General features: G+C 42.3%; 1 protein-coding gene across 4 annotated transcripts in view; it reads right to left on the bottom strand.

Moving 5' to 3' along the window:
- LOC126428285 (F-box/LRR-repeat protein fbxl-1-like) overlaps window positions 1–16,607 on the bottom strand; it is a 57,874-nt gene extending 41,267 nt beyond the window's left edge. For all 4 annotated transcript variants that reach the window (XR_007576811.1, XR_007576812.1, XM_050090201.1 and 1 more), the window contains exons 1-3: window positions 16,359–16,607; window positions 13,144–13,607; window positions 5,744–5,945 (exon numbers count right to left, since the gene is read on the bottom strand). Coding sequence is in view for 2 of the 4 variants with exons in the window: in XM_050090201.1 (XP_049946158.1) it covers window positions 5,744–5,945; window positions 13,144–13,529 (588 nt within the window). In the remaining 2 variants the exon portion in view is untranslated. The remainder of the gene's footprint in view (window positions 1–5,743; window positions 5,946–13,143; window positions 13,608–16,358) is intronic.
- Between the last annotated feature and the right edge of the window lie 3,151 nt (window positions 16,608–19,758).

Raw genomic sequence — 19,758 nt, 5'->3', positions numbered from 1 at the left:
CTTCTGTGAGCACTGTTCGTCATCATTTATGCTTCTTGTCTTGAACATTTCCCGATTCACAAAATTTGTTCACTTATTTGTGAACTGTATTATGACTCAGAACTCTAACACCTGGAAACTTCGGTTCAGACAGTCTCTGAACAGTACAACCAGACTCTGTATGCACGTACAAATTGTAAATAAACATTTGTTGCAGACATGAATAATTTGCTCTTGCCATTGTTGCATTTGAAAACTTCACTGTTACACTTGTGATACCTGTTTCTCTGCTCAAATGACACAGGCTGACAAGGCGCCAATGTCTGTACGGCCTTCACGCTAAAACCCCCCAAAAAAATTGGGGGCGGGGCATAGTGTGGTCCCGTGCAACCTATCCGACCGGCAGGCACGGCTTTCGAGGCTGGCCTGCAATATTCCAGGCAAGCGGTCATCAGATAAATGGAACACCCTGTATATTTTCGAGCATAAAGATATATTCTAAATCTCTTGCAAGAGTTGCTGTGAACAAGTATAAGTGAGATCACAGTTGGCACAAATAAAAGTAGTTTGATTATGGATGTTACAGAAAGTGAGGGATCTGATGTCACAGGGGCAGAAATTTTATATAAATAGGCTGAGGGCAGACAATATACCTGGAGGTGGTCCAACCTCAAGTGCAATAAGCCTTACTGTTAGCTTGTCTGATGCTACAAAGTAGAACTACAAACAATTGCACAGGAACTGACTGTGGTTGTTGCAGAAAAGTTTTTATTCTAACTGGTGACAATAACTAGTCTTAGATGTGGTTAGACCAGATGAACCAAAATTACGCTGCTGTGCTGTATCACATCTTAAAACAGCACTGGTAAGCAGGGCTATGTTCACTACCTTATCACATATATTCTCAGTGTCGTGGTAGAAAATAGCTGATGACATGGTTCCAACTGAGTAGGTAAATGCAATAATAGTGGAGAATCTTATCTTGAATGGCGGTTTGCAGTATCTTAAATATTGTGGTGTTTAGAATGTCATCCAAAATTTTGCTGATCACTTTCTGTGAAAATTATTTTGAGCAGTTAGTTAATCAGCCAACTCGAAAAGTAAATGGTTATGAAAACACAGATGACTTCTGAGCAACAAATAATACAAGTATCAAAACAGACATATGGATTAGTGAACACAGGGTTGTCATAGTGAGATTGAATGCTGCAATTCCCAAATCCTCCAAAAATAAATGAAAAACATACCTATTCAAAAAATCAGATAAAGATTCCCTTTATGTCTTCCTGAGAGACAATCTCCACTCCTTCCAAAATTAACAATTTAACTGTAGACCAGATGTGACTTGAATTCAAAGAAATAGCATCAACAGCAACTGAGAGATAAACAAACAAACAATGGAGCTGATTGGAACACAAAACAGGTCAGAATACTGTTGCAGAAACAATGACAAAAGCATGCCAAATTTAAATGAATTAAAAATCCCCAAGACTGGTGATCTTTTACAGAAGCTCGAAATTTAGTGTGGTCTTCAATGTGAGGTGCTTATAACAGTTCCCACACCACAACTCTGCCTCCAAAAATGATGACAGTGCTGCTGAAGCAGAGTTACTAAATTCATGCTTCCAAAATTCTTTTACCAAAGAAGAGAGAGTAAATATTCCAGAATTCAAATCAAGATGATTATTATTATTATTATTATTATTATTATTATTATTGGTTTGTGGGGTGCTCAACTGTGCAGTCATCAGCGCCCATACAAAGGTCCAATTTTTCTCACAGTCTAGTTTTTTACACAGTCCAATCTAGCCACTGTCACAAATGATGATGATGATGATGATGATGACAACACAAACACCCAGCCCTTGGGCAGAGAAAATCCCTAACCCAGCTGGGAACCGAACCTGTGATCCAAAGGCAGCAATGCTAGCCATTAGACCACGAGCTGTGGACTCGAATCAAGAACAGCTGCCAACATGAGTACCTTAAAAGTAGTGTCCTCGGTGTAGTGAAGCAACTTAAATCACTTAATAAAAGCAAATCTTCTGACCCAGGCACTATACTAGCTAGGTTCCTTTCAGAGTATACTGATGTTATAGCTCCATACTTAACAATTTTATACAGCAGCTCGTTCGATGAAAGATCCATATTCAAAGACTCGAAAGCTGCACAGGTCACACCAATATTCAAGAAAGGGAATAGGAATAATCCACTACATTACATGCCTGTATCATTAAAACCGATATGCAGCTGGATTTTGGAGCATATCTTGTGTCTGAACATTATGAATTACCATGAAAGAAACAGCCTACTGACACATAGTAAACACGGATTTTGTAAACATTACTCTTGTGATACACAACTCTCTTTAATCATAAGAAGTGATGAGTCCTATTGTCAAGGGATTTCAAATTGGTTTCATATTTCTAGATTTCCAGAATGCTTTTGACTCTGCACCTCGCAAGCAGCTTGTAATCAAATTGCATGCTTTTGGAAGCATTCAGTAACTCTGCTTTAGCAGCACTGTCATCAATTTTGGAGGCAGAGTTTTGGTGTGGAAACTATTATAAGCATCTCACATTGAAGACCACACTAAATTTCGAGCTTCTGTAAAAGATCACCAGTCTTGGGGATTGTCTCAGTTCTGTGATTTCCTATCAGAGAGGTCTCAGTTCAAAGTGACTGACAAAGTCATTGAGTTAAACAGAAGTGATTCCTGGCATTCCCCAAGGAAGTGTTATAAGACCTTTGCTGTTTGTTATCTATATAAATGATTTAGGAGACATTCTGAGCAGTCATCTTAGGTTGTTCACAGATGATGCTGTCATTTATCATCTTGTAAAGTCATCAGAAGACTAAAATCAATTTCAAAACAATTTACAGTGTGAAAATTGGCAATTGAGCCTAAATAATGAAAAGTGTGAGGTCATCCAACATGAGTGCTGAAAGGAGTCCATTAAACTTTGTTTCCACAATTAATCAATAAAACCTAAAGCCTGTAAAGTCAACTAAATACCTAGGAAATACAATTATAAACAACTTAAACTGGAAAGAACACACAGAAAATATTGGGCGAAGATGAACCAAAGACTGCATTTTATTAGCAGAATGCTTAAAAGATGCAACAGATCTACTAAAGAGATTGCCTACACTACGCCTGTCTGTCCTTTTGGAGTACTGCTGTGTGGTGTGGGATCCTTACCAGGTAGATTAACAGGGTACATCGAGAAAGTTCAAAAAAAGGGCAGCACATTTTATATTGTTGAGAGACAGAAGAAGAGTGTCGCAGCACAATACAGGATTTGGGATGCACATCATTAAAACAGGCATTTGTCATTGGGGTGGGATCTCATGAAATTTCAATCATCAACTTTCTCCTTCAAATGCAAAATATTTTGTTGACACTGACCTACATAGAGAGAAATGATTGTCATAATAAAATAAGGGAAATAAGAGCTCGCACAGAAAGATATAGGTGTTCTTTTTTTTTTTGCACTCTTTGAGAGTAGAATAACAGGCACCTGAGTGTGATCTGCAGATGTGTGGATGTTGTGCTCGCATGTTGAATTATCTCCCTCTGGGACCATTAAGTCCATAAAATGTCCCTCAGGAAGACAATTATTCAGAATCAGTGTCTTCCGCGAAGCCTCCTCAAATTCTGACCTGGTGCACAACTCTCTATCGTACTGACGTAAACCAGCTTAACTGGAAGACACCGGATTTCAAGAATAGTCTGTTTTTATCAGAACTGTTGGTTACTTACTTTCTGCCCAACCAAGGTTTTCTCAGGCCCACAATTTCATCAAAATTTTGTGAACGTGTCACCAACAGAAGCACAATGCAAGAAAATGTCCATTAAGGTAAGGCAGGTAAGTTCCCAGATTGCAGTGCCACCGATGTGGGTCGAAAGGCATCAGCAACTGGGCACATCCACATTAGCACAGGATTCACATGTACTCGGAGCTCAGCCAACTGCCACTGCAGTGAGTCCTTGTCGGTTAAGACTTTGTGAATGTTGTACATTTTGCTTAACTCGGCAAGAGTGATGTATTACGTCGGTGCATAAGTTTGTAGCATTTTTCCGTAATATTAATAAACACAACAGCTACACATAACAGAGACTTTTTTCATCAATAATATATCTTCCTTCACTATTTACAACAGTTTGCCAACACTGGAGTAGCCCTGCAATTCCACAACTGTAGAAATCGTACGGTTCGAGGTGAAGAACTAGTCGGGCCATGTTTGGAGTGCATTTTCATCCAGAAAGGACGTTCCTTGAAGGTTGTTCACTAGAGAGCAAAAAAGCTGAAAATCTGAGGATGCAAGATCAGGTGAATAAGAGGCGTGATAAATGACTTCCCAGCCATACTCCTGTATAGTGTTTCTTTGTCAGTCTAGCAGAATACAGGCAGGTGTTACCATGGAGTAACATCACTTCACGCATTCTCCCTGGTTGCTGTTCTCGAATTGCATCTGCAAGACATCACTGTTATTGACAGTAAATATCAGCAGTGATGGTTACAACTTGGGGAAGTAATTCGTAGGACACCACACTGCCACTGCTCCACCAGATGTGTAACATTACCTTTTGTGGATGTGCGCAGGTCTTTGTATGAGGAGTTTCTGATTTGTTTGGGCTCGACCATTCCTTTCTTTTTCTTTTATTAGCAAAAAGCCTCCATTTCCCATCACCAATAACAATACAGGATAGCAATGTTAAGTGTTGTTTATGAGCCAATTGATGACGAGCAAGCAGAGACGCACATATGGCCACCCACAGATTTTTTGTGATTTTGGCTTGAAGCGTGTGGTACCCTTACACCCTATATTTGAACCTTCCCCATTGCATGAAAATGTCACACGATAGTGGAATGAACACAGTTCATAACATCTGCCTGTTCTCAAGCACACTGATGTGGATCACTGTAGATTAATGTATTTAAATGATCTACATCAAACCTCATATGTCTATACGAATGTGGAGAGTCACTAATGTCGGAATGATACTCTTTAAAACAAGATACCATTTTCTTGAGATGCTCTCTCTCCATTGGTATTATCCACATACATCCTCCACTACTGTCACCCCTCTATTGAAGTCAGACGAAAGAATATTTTGGAAATGTTCTGATTTCTTCACTTGGCACTCCAATTTTTAGCATCCACTGTCTCCAAACGACAAAATATAAACTCAAATAAGTACAGTGAAATAAAATAAAAAATGACACTCAATAAATAAACCGATAGGAACCAAATTCCCAAAACACAAAACAAAAACACTATGAACTTATGGACTAACCTAATACAAATTATGCCAGTGTTATTTCATCAGTAACATCTTCCTTTTTGGACTAGGTATGGTCGTAGGTATGTTTTGCTCCCTGCTGTGCAGAGCACAGGAACTACAGGCGTAGGTGCTCAAATTGTTTGCTACCAGTTTCAAAAGCAAATACAGTGGAAACAGAACCAGTAGATATTGTTAAATATTGCATCTTTAAGTATATAAACACTGGAGCATAGACACCTGTTCCACTGTGTCTTGCCTCTCTCTGCCAAAGACCAAATTTTTGGCAGAAAATTATAGCTCTAACAAAAGCTCGGTACAAAAAAATCGTATATCTCCTAAGAATAAGGCTCAGGGTGTGAATGAACGCACTGTGTAACAATTGGAAGGTTTAGTTACTTACAGATGTTTAGAACAAAAAAGTGATAACCTCCAATATGAAGAGCAATACACTAATCCAAATAAAGTAACACTTACGGAGTAGCTGAGTTTCTGGGTGACGTGCATCTGCAGCTCCGAGAGCTTCTGGCAATTGTTATAGAGAGCACGGAAGACACGGGACGTGGCACCACGCCGCATGCACACAATTCGCAGGTTCGGGGTGTCGCAGAAGGTCTGTATTGCCTCCCGGTCAGTCGTGCCACCCTTACAGCTGTCCGAATCTATCGCACTCGAGTCTCTGTAACAGAAATACACTAATGGAAAAAAATCGCAGCACCAAAAAGTAATAAATGTAAATGTTATGTGACTAGCGCCTCCTGTCGGGTAGACCGTTCGCCGGGTGCGAGTCTTTCGATTTGAAGCCACTTCAGCACCTCGCACGTCGATGGGGATCAAATGATGATGACGATGCAACACCCAGTCCCCGAGCAGAGAAAATCTCCAACCCAGCCGGAAATTGAGCCCGAGCCCTTAGGATTGACATTCTGTCGTGCTGACCACTCAGTTATTGAGTACACCAAAAAGTAATAAATGTAGAGTAATGAAAGTTTGCAAATACATTGGTCTATATTACATATTTTAGTGATTAACATTGCAAGATCACAGGTTAATTTGAGTACAAGATAAGTCACTGCAAATGCGAAATGCTGGTACATTAATAACTAGTGTAACCACGAGAATATTGAGAATGCAAGCATGCAAACATGCATGCTTGTGCTGTACTGGTAGCAGGTGTCAGTTTGTGGAATGGATTTCTATGTCTGTTACACTTTGTCAGTCAATACAGGGACAGTTAATGCCAGTTGTGGATGACGCTGGAGTTTTCATCTGACGACGCTCCTACGTCCTCGATCGGAGACAGATCTGACGATCGAGCGTGTCGAGGCGACGTGTTGCCACTCTGTAGAGCACGTAGGGCTAGAACAGTGGTATGAGAGAGAGAGAGAGAGAGAGAGAGAGAGAGAGAGAGAGAGAGAGAGAGAGAGAGAGAGAGAGAGTTATCCTGTTGGAAAATACCCCCTGGAATGAAAGGCAGGTTGAATCACCACAATAACAAGCAAATTTGCAGTCAGAGTGTATAAGACAACTGCGAGAATGCACTTGCTGTCTTACACAATCACACTCCGGTCTGCAAATCCATATCTAGCATGGACACAGGTTGGTTGCAGGCTCTCTACTGGCTTCCTCCTAACGGACACACGGCCACTACTGGCACCGAGGCATAACCAGCTTTCAGAAACAACAATAGAACTCATCTTGCTCTCATGGCTCTCACAGGGTTCAGTGGAATGCACGCCACAGGGTGTCCGACTTGGGGCTGTCCTTCAAGTAACCTATCTGTAACAGTTTTTTGTGTCACTATAGTGCCAACTGCTGCTGCAGATGCAGTACAATGCACCAGAGCCATGCACTGAAAATGACACTCTTCCCTCTCAGTAGTGGCCATCTCGAGCCGAGTCTTCTCGCAACTGTACATTCTCGTGACCACCACTGCCAGCAATCCTATACCATGGCCACATTCCTGCCGAGCCTTTCTGCAGTATCACAGAAGGAACATCCGGCTTCTCGTAGCCCTATTACACTACCTTGTTCGAACACAGTTGTGTGTCGATATGGTGTCTTTGTCGCCTTAAAGGTATTCTTGACTAGTATCGACTCACCTCACCACATACAGTCTCAAAGGAACTGTGGTGTCACCCCCAGACACCACACTTGCTAGGTGGTAGCCTTTAAATCGGCCGCGGTCCGTTAGTATACGTCGGACCAGCGTGTCGCCACTGTCAGTGATTGCAGACCGAGCGCCGCCACACGGCAGGTCTAGAGAGACTTCCTAGCACTCGCCCCAGTTGTACAGCCGACGTTGCTAGGAATGGTACACTGACAAACTACGCTCTCATTTGCCGAGACGATAGTTAGCATAGCCTTCAGCTACATCATTTGCTACGACCTAGCAAGGCGCGATTACTAGTTAATATTGAGATTGTAGAACAAGTACCGTCAAGAGCGATGTTCACGAATTATGGATTAAAGTTAAGTATTCCAGAAGCTGTGTACTATTTTTGGCTACTATAATTCCTTGTCATTTTCCAAACCTCACGCCAGCCTGAGTGAGCTTAAACGCATGCCTTTCGGCTTCCTCCAAACTCCGTGAATTGTCTCCTGCCAATTCACAACAGGAACTAACACTCGTGACTTTTACAGTGTGTATTTACAGCAAGTCTGATATGCGTCCTCACGGTGTTGCAACTAGTGCCACTCTTATGTGACTGGTGCAAAATTTGAAGGGACAAAATCTTTCCAATGTGGAAATATGCCTACTAACTTTCTTTTATGTCGCACAACTCCTTGGTGTTGCAGTTCTTTTCTGTCAGCTCATTCCTCAATAGTATCTCAGACATGCAGGAGAGACAGTCTGTAGTAGTCAGAAGTTTTGTCACAAATTAAGCCAGAAGCAAATGGATAAAAACACTAAATGATAACAAACATGCACACAAAAATGTAGGAGCAAGACCAACGTTAAGTTTCGAAATCACTGGTTTCTTGACACCACAGAAATGAAAGGCTTGTAGGAAATGAGTAGTAAACACATCCAATACTCACAGAACACAAGAGTTAACAGGCTAAATTAAAATTTAAGTTAGAAATAAAATAGCAGCAAAAAGTGTCTTAAGATTTTTACAGAAGACAGCAAAAACGAAAATGGACATGTGGAGTGAAGCAGTGAGCTAACAAATCTATCTTCAACCACTTCCTCCATCTGTCTACACATCTTGTTATTGTTTTCATGTTTCATATTTTGCGGCTACTCAGAGTAACCAGCTGAATCACTGTGTGGATCTCTGCAACAGAGTATGCCGAATCTTGATTTTATTTATTTACTCATTTCATTCTTATGTAGAGCTTGACAATCAGGTTATTGTAGCTGGAATAAGCAGAAGACTTAGATGACATAGGATATGAGGGTGTCAGGTACTTGAAAGTATCACAGTCATCCAATAGCTGGACCAATGTTGATACAAATGACAAATGAATCAAGTATAAAAAGCAACAAGATATCTCACTCCATTCCCTGGAGTAGCAATAAGACAAAAAAGCACAAAGAAAGACGTTGTTGTGTGTTTATAGATTTTCCCAAAGACTAAGCTGCTCAAAAGTCTCAAGGAAAATCATTGTTGATAGTACTGCTACATACAGTGCATGGAGATGAAGGCGAGGAATTGGGGCATTACAAGGATAGACCAAATGAAGAGTAACACAATAAGAGAGATTATGGGAGCCAGCAATAACTGTCTCAACAGAAACAAAATAGCTATCAGGGTTGGCCATCTAGAAAGACTACATGACCACCAGTGGGCAAAATTAACACAATGCACAAGAAAGGAAAAGGAAACGTGGGTACTATCCTGCAATGGGGCGATGGAGACCAGAGGCCTTCAGGAAGGAGTCTGCCTACACGAAAAGACTGGGAAATTGGAAGCAAGAAATGAGAGGGGCAGTAAATGATACTAATAGTAATTTAACAATGGAAAATCCAGAATGGAATGTAACAATACACACACACACACACACACACACACACACACACACACACACACACACACACACACAACTGCAGTCTCTGACTGTGGCCTCAGGAGTTCATGACTGTGGTCACATGTGTGTGAGCTGTATTTGCGTGTGCATGTGTGTGAACGTTCCATCTCCAACAAAGGCCTTGTTGACTGAAAGCTCATTTTCTGACAGCTTTTTGTTGTGCCTATCTGTGACTCAGCATCTCCGCTACATGGCGAGTAGCAACTAATGGTGATTTATTTCGTGTCCAAAAAAAAAAAAAATCACTATTCAGTTGTATGTAAAGAACATCATCTTTTCCTACTCGGTAACATTAAGACAGATTCATTCAGGTTTGCACACTGTCCTAAGCTTTAGTAGCATAATTAAATGTTAATATTTCTCATGTTCACCATATAATTTGTTTCTAAATTCACTTTTATCTTCTGTATCCTTCAACCATGATGAGAGAACAGATTGTTTTGATTTATAATATAGTCATTACAATCCTAGGTGTGTGTATTCCATTTAATAGCATAGACCTACAAATAAAAAAAAAGTAATGAGATATCTTTGAACTCAGTACTGAATGCAATTTTAGGTATGTTATTCTATTTAATGACAAAGGCCTACAAATCAAAAAAAAGTACTGAGATATCTTTGAACTTGGTGCTGAATGCAATTTTAGATTTCTCAGTAAGTGCTTGTTCTCAAAACATGTAGTTAGCATCTTTTTAAAATCTGTTACTCTTTCAATCCTGAATTTAATGTTATGTATTATAATACATATTTTATTAATGATTATATGAATTTTTGTAAAAAGAGAGCTACAGTCACTTGGTAAATAAACTTTTGGTCTTCAGTGAATGATAGGGCTTTATTTTTTCTTCCTTATCTGGGATGTCACAGCTATATTACTGACCATATACGGTTTGAACTACCACCTACAAATGATTGTTGTCTTCTATTCTACAGGAAGAGAATTAACTCCAGTGCTACTTGTTTTGTTTTAGTCCTGTTGTGGTTCAATAAATCTAACCAAACAACAGCAGAGAGAGAGAGAGAGAGAGAGAGAGAGAGAGAGAGAGAGAGAGATTCTAACCTGTAGTAAATGTATCTACGTAGTGGATTTTTGTTATCTTTCATATACTTCGTGAATTCCAATTTTAAAACATATTTGAATGTGTTAAGAACAAGAACATCACAGCCCATACCTCCATAGTCACAAAGAGGTCTCAATACTGTGAATTTAAAGTGTGTGACGCTATGTCATAGCCACCGTTCTGGTTGGTATTGTTGTTGGGCACAACCTACTGGCTGTACCATATTCTTCAACACTTCCAGGTTTTTGACACACACACACACACACACACACACACACACACACACACGAGAGAACATACCCCAGTTGTTACAGGAAACAGATCTCATTGTAAACTTCACAATTTTTTATAAACACATGTATCTCATTTTGTTCCAATCTGGTGAAAAGTAGTTGCTGGAATTGGGCAGAAACATATTTAAGTTGCACAGTCACCCCCTGACTTTTTAGAATTTTCTAAAAGTCCACCAGGATAAAAATGAGAATAAGAAAAATGAATGGGTAGATGCACACATATAAAAGGACAGAAGCAAAGAGAAACTCTCATTCTCTCAATGTAAACCTTTCTTAACTATGTGAAGTGCACGCATCATTGCAACCTACCACATATGTACAAAGGGCATTCAAAAAGTTTTGCACAGTCGCCTCTAATTTTATTTTTTGCAGGAGGAGAATGAAATTTCTTGTGAACATACTTGGAACATTTAGCTACAAGTTGGTATATAAAAGTATTTTCTTTTATTTACACGTGAGCCATAATGGACCATGAAGTGGATATCAGGTTGCGACAATGGTCAATTGTGGAGTTCCTCTTAAAGACCAGTGATGACTCTGCCACATCAATTCACAGAAAGTTGCTCCCTGTTTATGGAAAGGACACAATGGATCGCAGCAGTATCCAGCAGTGGTTGCAGAGGTTTAAAGAAGATGATTTCTCTCTACTGGACAATCCACGATGCAGTAGACCACCGATGGCAGTGAGTGATGTGAATAAGGAGACCATTGATCAAATAATCCAAAAAGACAGATGTGTCATGACACGACAGCTTGCTGAAATGACTCGTTTGTCATTGGGTAGTGTGGTATCACTGGTACAGTCACTATAATATAGAAAAATCTGTGCACATTGGGTGCCTACATTATTGACAAGAGAAATGAAAATTATGAGGAAGAATGTGTGCAAGGGTCTCATGAAGACCTTTACTGAAGAGTGTTTTGATGGCATCATTACCCAGGATGAAACATGGTTGTTTTGTCCGAACCTGAGTGCAAAACCCAACCCATGGAGTGGTATCATCCGGGTACAAGACTTCGACAAACAGTAGGTCGAAAGGTGATGGCTTCCTTCTTCTGGGATCAGTGTGGTGTCATTTTCATTGACTTTTTGGAACATGGCTCCACAATTAACTGCGACCATTAATGTTTGTCACTGGACAAGCTGTGACGTGCCATCAAGACCCACAGAGCACAGTTTCAGGGTCAGCTCATCAGACTACACCATGACAATGCCAAACCCCATACAGCCCTTATGACGCAGGAGAAAATCAGGAAAACGGGTTGGAAAATTGTTCCACATCCTCCCTACAGTCCGGATTTGGCTCCATCTCACAGCATGGCAACATAGTGAAAGAACTGGAAGCGAGGTGTAGCAAAGCTAATGCAGTGAGTGCTCAGCTACGATCTACTCTCTTCTGCAAGAAGGAAGTCAGTACCAAGACTAAGTTATCTGTGCACCGTTCAATCTTTCGACCAACTTTGTTGTATGGGAGCGAAAGCTGGGTGGATTCAGGTTACCTCATCAACAAGGTTGATGTTACGGATATGAAAGTAGCTAGGATGATTGCAGGTACTAGTAGATGGGAACAATGGCAGGAGGGTGTCCACAATGAGGAAATCAAAGAAAAACTGGGAATGAACTGTATAGATGTAGCAGTCAGGGCGAACAGGCTTAGATGGTGGGGTCATGTTACACGCATGGGAGAAGCAAGGTTACCCAAGAGACTCATGGATTCAGCAGTAGAGGGTAGGAGGAGTCGGGGCAGACCGAGGAGAAGGTACCTGGATTCGGTTAAGAATGATTTTGAAGTAATAGGTTTAACATCAGAAGAGGCACCAATGTTAGCACTGAATAGGGGATCATGGAGGAACTGTATAAGGGGGCTATGCTCCAGACTGAATGCTGAAAGGCATAATCAGTCTTAAATGATGATGATGATGATGATGATGAAGCGATGGTATAAAAGTCAATCCCCAAAATTTTACCAAAGGGCGTCTAGATCATGGAAAGAACTTTGAATCAGATACTTCACAGCTGATGAAGGCTACATTGAGTAGGCTCAATGTATAGCTAAATGCTCCAAGTACAGTCGTCCCTGTGAATTTTGCTTGGTTTATGCCCTTTGGCTGACAAATATCTAACTACAATTTGTTGCTCTTCACAAGGGCATCATGATTGTTTTGTAGCTCAGGCTTCTCTCATTACAGCTGCACACGAAAACAAAATAACCTCCATTGTGCAAACTTCAAACAATGTCATCATGAAAGTTCAACACACCAGCTGCAGTACTGAGGGAGGAAAAAATTATAGTGCGTCATTTTCCGATTCTCCTCATAGATATTTTATTGTGGTGCAGACTGTTTTTAATCCATTTTAAAACTAGAATATTGCAATGATCTGAAGTGAGCTGACAATACTTTCAAATCCAAAGATTACCACATCCAAGGTAGAATATATGCAGAACAACTGCACAACTCACATTTTATATATTAGTACGTTTCTTACCTGATATGGTACTCCTTGTCAGCCCACAACTCCAAATCTTGGGACAGCCTTCTCCAACGAGAGCACACTTTCTGTACCACATCTACGAGTTCACTGAAAGACATGTAAGAGAAGATCTTTATCAGAATCTCATCTGGTAAGTCATCAATGCTTGGACACCAGGTGTCACGCACTGTGCCATCAGCTGCATCAGAAACTGCAATTTCCAACTGCTGAGAGTTCAAATTAGTATCTGATACATCTGAATGGGAATGCGTGTGCCCAACATTTTGCGAAGCAGAACTGGCAGTGGGAGGAGGCAGTTGGGGTGGTGCACTGCTCCGACACACTTTGACGTCTTCACCAGCCGTATGGCAACCACCACTATGCTCAGGTTGTGAAGCCATTTTTCTGCCCTGTCTGCCTTCAGATGCCTTGCAGTTTGAAGATTCTGGTGATGAGGTTGTCAGAGATCCTTGCAGGCACTGAAACAAACAAAGAAAACAGTGAATACTACACACACACGCACACACACACACACACACACACACACACACACACACACACACACACACACACACACACACACACACACACAGAGTTCAATAAAGTATGGCAGATTAACAGGACCTCTGTCCATCTTATTAATGCCTTCAAACCCTTTAAAAATTTGAAAATATATCACACACAGTGGGAAAACAGGGCTTTTAATCATGGATGTAGGTATCAATATGGAACACACAATGTTTAATAGGCCTAATAAGATTGTCATGACATTCATTGGTTCTGCCAACTCACATCCTAACCATCACTTTACAATCTAACCTAGGCTTCAGGCTACATCACTGATCAGTCTGTGACCACAAACTCCATTTAACAAGCAAACTATCAGCTTTCCACCTAATCTATCCCTCTGCTACACTACAATTCCATTTATTACTGCTACTTCGACAGGATTGTTCCCTCTGATGGATCAGCACCATCACCAGACATGTATAGATCTAGTAAACTAAAAGCTCTAAGCCATCACCCACAAGAAATGAATAACATTTGGTATGGCAGAGAGCTTATGCAAAGTCTATAAGGCAGGAGAAGCTGTGAGGGCAGATCATGGGTCATGCTCACATAACTCAGTCTGTAGAAGACTTGCCCTTGAAAGGCAACAGTTCAAGTCCTGGTCTGGCACACTGTTTTAATCTAAAGAAGTTTCAATTTCAGTGAACAACATACTAGTATTACAAACAAAACATAAGACCAACATTTTCAACTGAAAAATACAATCAAAAATATCTCAGTTGTCATTTACATAACATAAGGCATTGCACTTTAAAGCACAGGCATCAGCAAAATGGCACAAATGCCTACTTCCAGCATATAGAATATAGCAACCATTTCACCACATACACATGCAAATGAAAAAAAAAGGATATGAAAATATTTCACTCCAAGTGTGTGTGTGTGTTTGAGGTTTACGGGCGCTAAACAGCGGGGTATTTCACTCCAACATTACACGGTAACTAACAGGAAAACAATCGGAAATAGGCAGGTTGAGGTAGGAACAAGCTAAATATATGCCAATACAAAAAGACCACCACTACCCCAAAACAAACGACATCCATCAAATCAAACAAAGAAACTCTCAACATATAACATACCATCTCAAATGCAAAAACCACAGGAATCTAACATTTCACTTGACTTATATAGCTTAAGCGGAGCCCTCGATACCAAAAAATCAACAAATACAGATTCAAAACGCAGTATAGAACAATTCCCTTCACCTATACATATCAAAATAAGCCCTCGAGACAAAAACAATACACACATATTCGAAATGTGGGACAGGAAAATTCTCTTCACAAATATAGCTGAAAAGAAGCCCTCGATATCAAAGAACCAACACACACAAATTTGAAACACAGAATCTCAAAATTCCATTCACCTAACTAGCTCAAGTGAAACCCTCGATATCCACAGCCCAAACACAAATCAATAATCTGAGTTCGACAAACTTCACACAACCTATGCCAAATGCATAAACCACAGACATCAATAAATTATAACAAACCACTGGAAACTAAGCACACACATTCAAATCCACATTACCAAAATGATTACAAAGATGCAAATAAACCCAATACCACACATTACACAAACAATTCTGCACATCAACATCCACCAGAAGAATGTGCCACCAAATACACCATCCACTTCTACAAACACAAACCAACTGAAAAACACCAGTCACATCACACACCACGACACCAGACTAAAGTTTGCAATGGACTGCCCGCATGCAGAAGTTGGCAATGCCTATGCAGGTATGATTGAGAGTGAATGTGTTATTACATTCGACAATAAAAACACCATTACATCATGTGTCAAAGCAGATGGGTGGAATCTAACACTTCCAAAGACCCCCAATCCCTGGGTTCCTCACTGGACCCAATGTTTCTACATTACTCAACATGGAGCTTTAAGTGTAACCAGATGATTCATCCCCTCATCTTATCCCTCATTTTGTATTCACAGGTCAGTTACATGCTGCACATGGAGTTTACATACCTATATGTTCAATTTTCAATTTTTTTTTTTTTTTTTTTTTTTTGCCAAGTATGTTGATGTGAATATGTTGTTACAAACATCACCGCAATGGTTTCTTATTTTCATACTCAAAGGCGAAGTAGGAAAAAATTAAGCTTCTTCAGTTTGCTTAGAAATGCACCAGTCATAACAACTATGATCAACTGAAGCTCCTTAGTTACGTTTTGCTGTGACCACTGCAGCTTAGAAGTTTGGTCTCTAAGCAGGAGTGGCACAAGATAATAAAAGGGAGGGGAGAAGCACAAATGGAATTGTGTAATATATGTGACACACAAACCATGCATTGCATTATATTTCTGCCCCCCCCCCCTCCCCTTTTGCAGATAAAAACAGTCTTCGCTCTAAAACAGGTGTCTAATAAAGGAAAACTGGGTCTTCATCAGGACTTTTTTTTTTTACAAAACATTTACGGTGACACTACTTCAACAGCAAATTGTATGGTCTTCTGCCCACTGTGAAATTTTTGTCGTATTTGTTTCACAACAAATCTCTTGCAGTTCCATAAACAGGCCTCAAATAGAGTCAATGTCTCTTAATGACGTTACTTCTGAAGCATATTTGTGTAATATTTACCGAGAGCAATTCTTGCGCAGCGAGTAACGGTTAGAATCAGCTGTAACTTAATTACTTACTTGTTAGTATTGTCCGTACTGATGAATGTCAAGAATGGCATGCAGAAACTGACTTGTTCCACACCCACGAGAATCATCTCATTTTTGGATCTATGGAATGAAAATTGAATGTAATCTAATCTGATCACAAACGTAGCTTCCGACACGCCACCTATTACTCCGTAGGAGTTAAGTGTTTGCGTATTATGTATGCGTCACTGTGTCCCGTAGTTTATCAGGCCTTCAGCTGAATCGCAGCTGTCAACTTAGTTCCACGCCGGCCGCCAGAAGCGCTTTGTTTCCGCGAGTAACAAGTGAGTTGCGGTAGTAAAAGTAGTTCCGGGCGCGGCCGCCAGGGCCACCTTCATCGCCAGTCGCGCGCTGGCCGCAGTTGAGAGTAGGTGTGTCAGTGCCGCCGTTCCACTGAGATGAGTTCGTGGATGCGTCCTGGCGCGCTGGTCCCGAAGAACGAGGTGAAGGATCGCCGCTCGGTTGAGCATGCTCCCGAACGTGCATCATCCGAACACCCGCGTGCAACGGCAGGAGACGATGTGAGAGCGACAGTCCGTCCTCTGGCAGAGCTTGCTCCGCCAAAGGCCGCGCCTGTCCCGACCACGGCAGACCGCATCTTCCACGGAGGTTCGTCCGGCGACGACGACGTGCTGGTGCATGACCCAGCACTTGGCACGCTACCAGCTGCAGAGAGGGAGCGTCACGAGACCGCCAGCGTGCTGTCGCGCCTTGGAGGCGAGTGGGACAAAACGTCTGCTGCGGCGCGAAAGGGTGTCCTTAAAAAGACACCCAAGAAGAAGAAGAGAGAACAATCTGTGTCATCTACAGGCCGCAAGAAGAGCGCCATTGCCGACAAAAGCGTGGCAGGGCTCGCATGGACCACCGTTTCGTCTAAGTGAACGGCAACGCCAGCTGCGACCCCTTCCCCATGGCCTATATCGACAGCCAACCGCTTCAACGCGCTGACGGAAGACGAGATGCCAGTGCAGCCACCACCGGAACAGGAGGGGAGTGCTACCGCTTCCCAAGAAGAAGCGTCCAACTCCCGCCCAATAACATCATCGAGTCGGTCGGGGACGAGGTCGCCTCCCATAGCCCTACAAGTGAAGGAGGACTACCGAGGATTCCTGCAGCTCCTCAATGAGTGGACGACCGCGGATTACACAGTGAAGGCCGTAGGAGACGACCTGGTGCGACTGCAAGTCGCAAATTCTGCGGATTACCGGACTGTGACGTCTGAGGCATCAGCAAGGCCGGTATTACACTGTCAAATTTCTTTGTCCAATGTCTTTGTCAAATATCTTTTTCAAAGAAATTTGATGGTGTAATAGGGAACTTTGTCAAATGTCTAGGGCCTCACTGTAGATTTGATCAAAGAAGTCGCTTGTCTTCTGTTCACTGCAATGTGACATGTTACCACATAGAGCGCTAGCATCGCTGCAGCGTTCTGTCATCTGTAGTGTTTTTATAAACATTGCCGGTAAATACAGTTGGTGTATACTGACAACTACAAAATTAATAGAGATGTGTGAAGCTGGTGAGGCGCTTTACAATGTGATGCACCCTGAATACAAAAACAGATTGTGAAGATTGGAGACCTGACCTCACCTAACCTAACCTAACTCTCTCCTGTAGCATGGAATCGTAGTGTTACAGTGAGCCTGTCTTCTGTAGATATAGCAGTTCTTGAGTGAGTATTGTGCTTTGTGATATGAGGATACACTTCACTGAGCACATACAAATCAAATGGCTCTGAGCACTATGGGACTTAACATCTTAGGTCATCAGTCCCCTAGAACTTAGAACTAGTTAAACCTAACTAACCTAAGAACATCACACACATCCATGCCCAAGGCAGGATTCGAACCTGGGACCGTAGCAGTCGCGCGGTTCCGGACTGCGCGCCTAGAACCGCGAGACCACCGCGGCCGGCGAGCACATACAGAAATGTATATTCATCCATTCTTAAGTAATTGATGTACGACTTGATGTCCTCCACTATAAGCTCACGTGACAAATTTTGTCGAATGCTTTTATCGTGTCATCGTAAAACCCACGGCTTCGCCCAGGTACGTTTCATTTTTTCCCCCGCTTCTCTTCTGCATGTGCACGCAGTGCAATTGTGGTACACGCAACTGCTGCAGTTAATAACAAGTTGTTGTTGTCAGCCATCTTGAACTTTGACGAAAAATATGATGACAGTGTAATAGCCCTTTTTAGCATGATATCGAAGATCTTTGTCAAATATATTTGGCGAATATTTGATCACATCTTTGATCAAATCTTTGACAAAGAAATTTGATATTGTAATACTGGCCTGAGAGCAATCTACTGGGTACTCACATGCCTCACATCTGGAAAAACTGCTGAAGATTGTATTCAAGGGCTTCTTCAAGGCAGCGGGCCCTGAATTCCTGAGGAAGGCACTGTCTGACGCGAAATTTGGCGTGCACAATGTGACGCGCATCAAATCACATGTTACGCACAGAGAGACGCCATTGTTGCTGGTCATCACCACCGATACGCCTGAGAACCGGCAACTCTTCCGATTGAAATGGGTGACCAACACGAAAGTAACAGTGGAAGCACTGAAGCAGACGAAAGGGGTGGTGCAATGCTTCCGCTGCCAAAGGACGGGGCACATGGCTCGGCACTGCTCCTTTCCGGATGAAAGCGTAAAACGCGTCAAAAACCATGCCAGCGTGCTCTGGCCATACTTGAAGAAGCACACTCCAAAGTGCACAAACGTGCCGAGCTATCGAGGCTGCAAAGTCGTGAGAGCAGCAGTAGCCTGCCAACGCGGCAAGCCGCCGCCCGAGCAGTCGGCCGGCCGCTCCCTTTGCCGTCCCCACCCAGGCGAAGATGCAGGCCAACACAGAGATGACACCGGCCTACGGGAACAACGCCATGGCCAGCCAACCGATGCAACCAGGAGACACATCTGCACCACCAAACGTGTCCGAGAGGACACTCCACATGACCAGCGTGCCGATCTGCCAAGAGGGAAGGCACGCCGAGCAGATGAAGACAAATCTGCGGTAAGCGGAAGGAGTGGCAACGCTTGGACTGCTTCCTCCATTCCCGTTGCAGCCAGCCGCTGCGCAGGACCCGCTGCGAACAACAGCGACCTGGCCTGCGGTGCTCAATCAGGTGTCACACCTGTCAGAGTTCCTGAGGCCCTGTGGACAACCTTGGCCGGTTGCACCTACATTGCATCTGGAAGTTACCCGTTCTGATCTGGTTCTGTTAAGGGCGATAAACACGCCCTGGCGTCACGCAGTGTAAAGGCCTACATTGCGTCCGAGCCAATTCGGCAACGGCGCGCAACTGTCGCACGTGGGACAGAAGAGGTTACACTGAGCGTCAACCCAGTGAACTGACACATTTGTGGGTTTCCTTGCTGGACTCA

The sequence above is a fragment of the Schistocerca serialis genome, chromosome 12 (genome assembly GCF_023864345.2).
Source record: "Schistocerca serialis cubense isolate TAMUIC-IGC-003099 chromosome 12, iqSchSeri2.2, whole genome shotgun sequence".
Lineage (NCBI taxonomy): Eukaryota > Metazoa > Arthropoda > Insecta > Orthoptera > Acrididae > Schistocerca > Schistocerca serialis.
The sequence above is the reverse complement of the archived record's forward strand: the minus strand, read 5'-3'. Positions and strand labels throughout refer to the sequence as shown.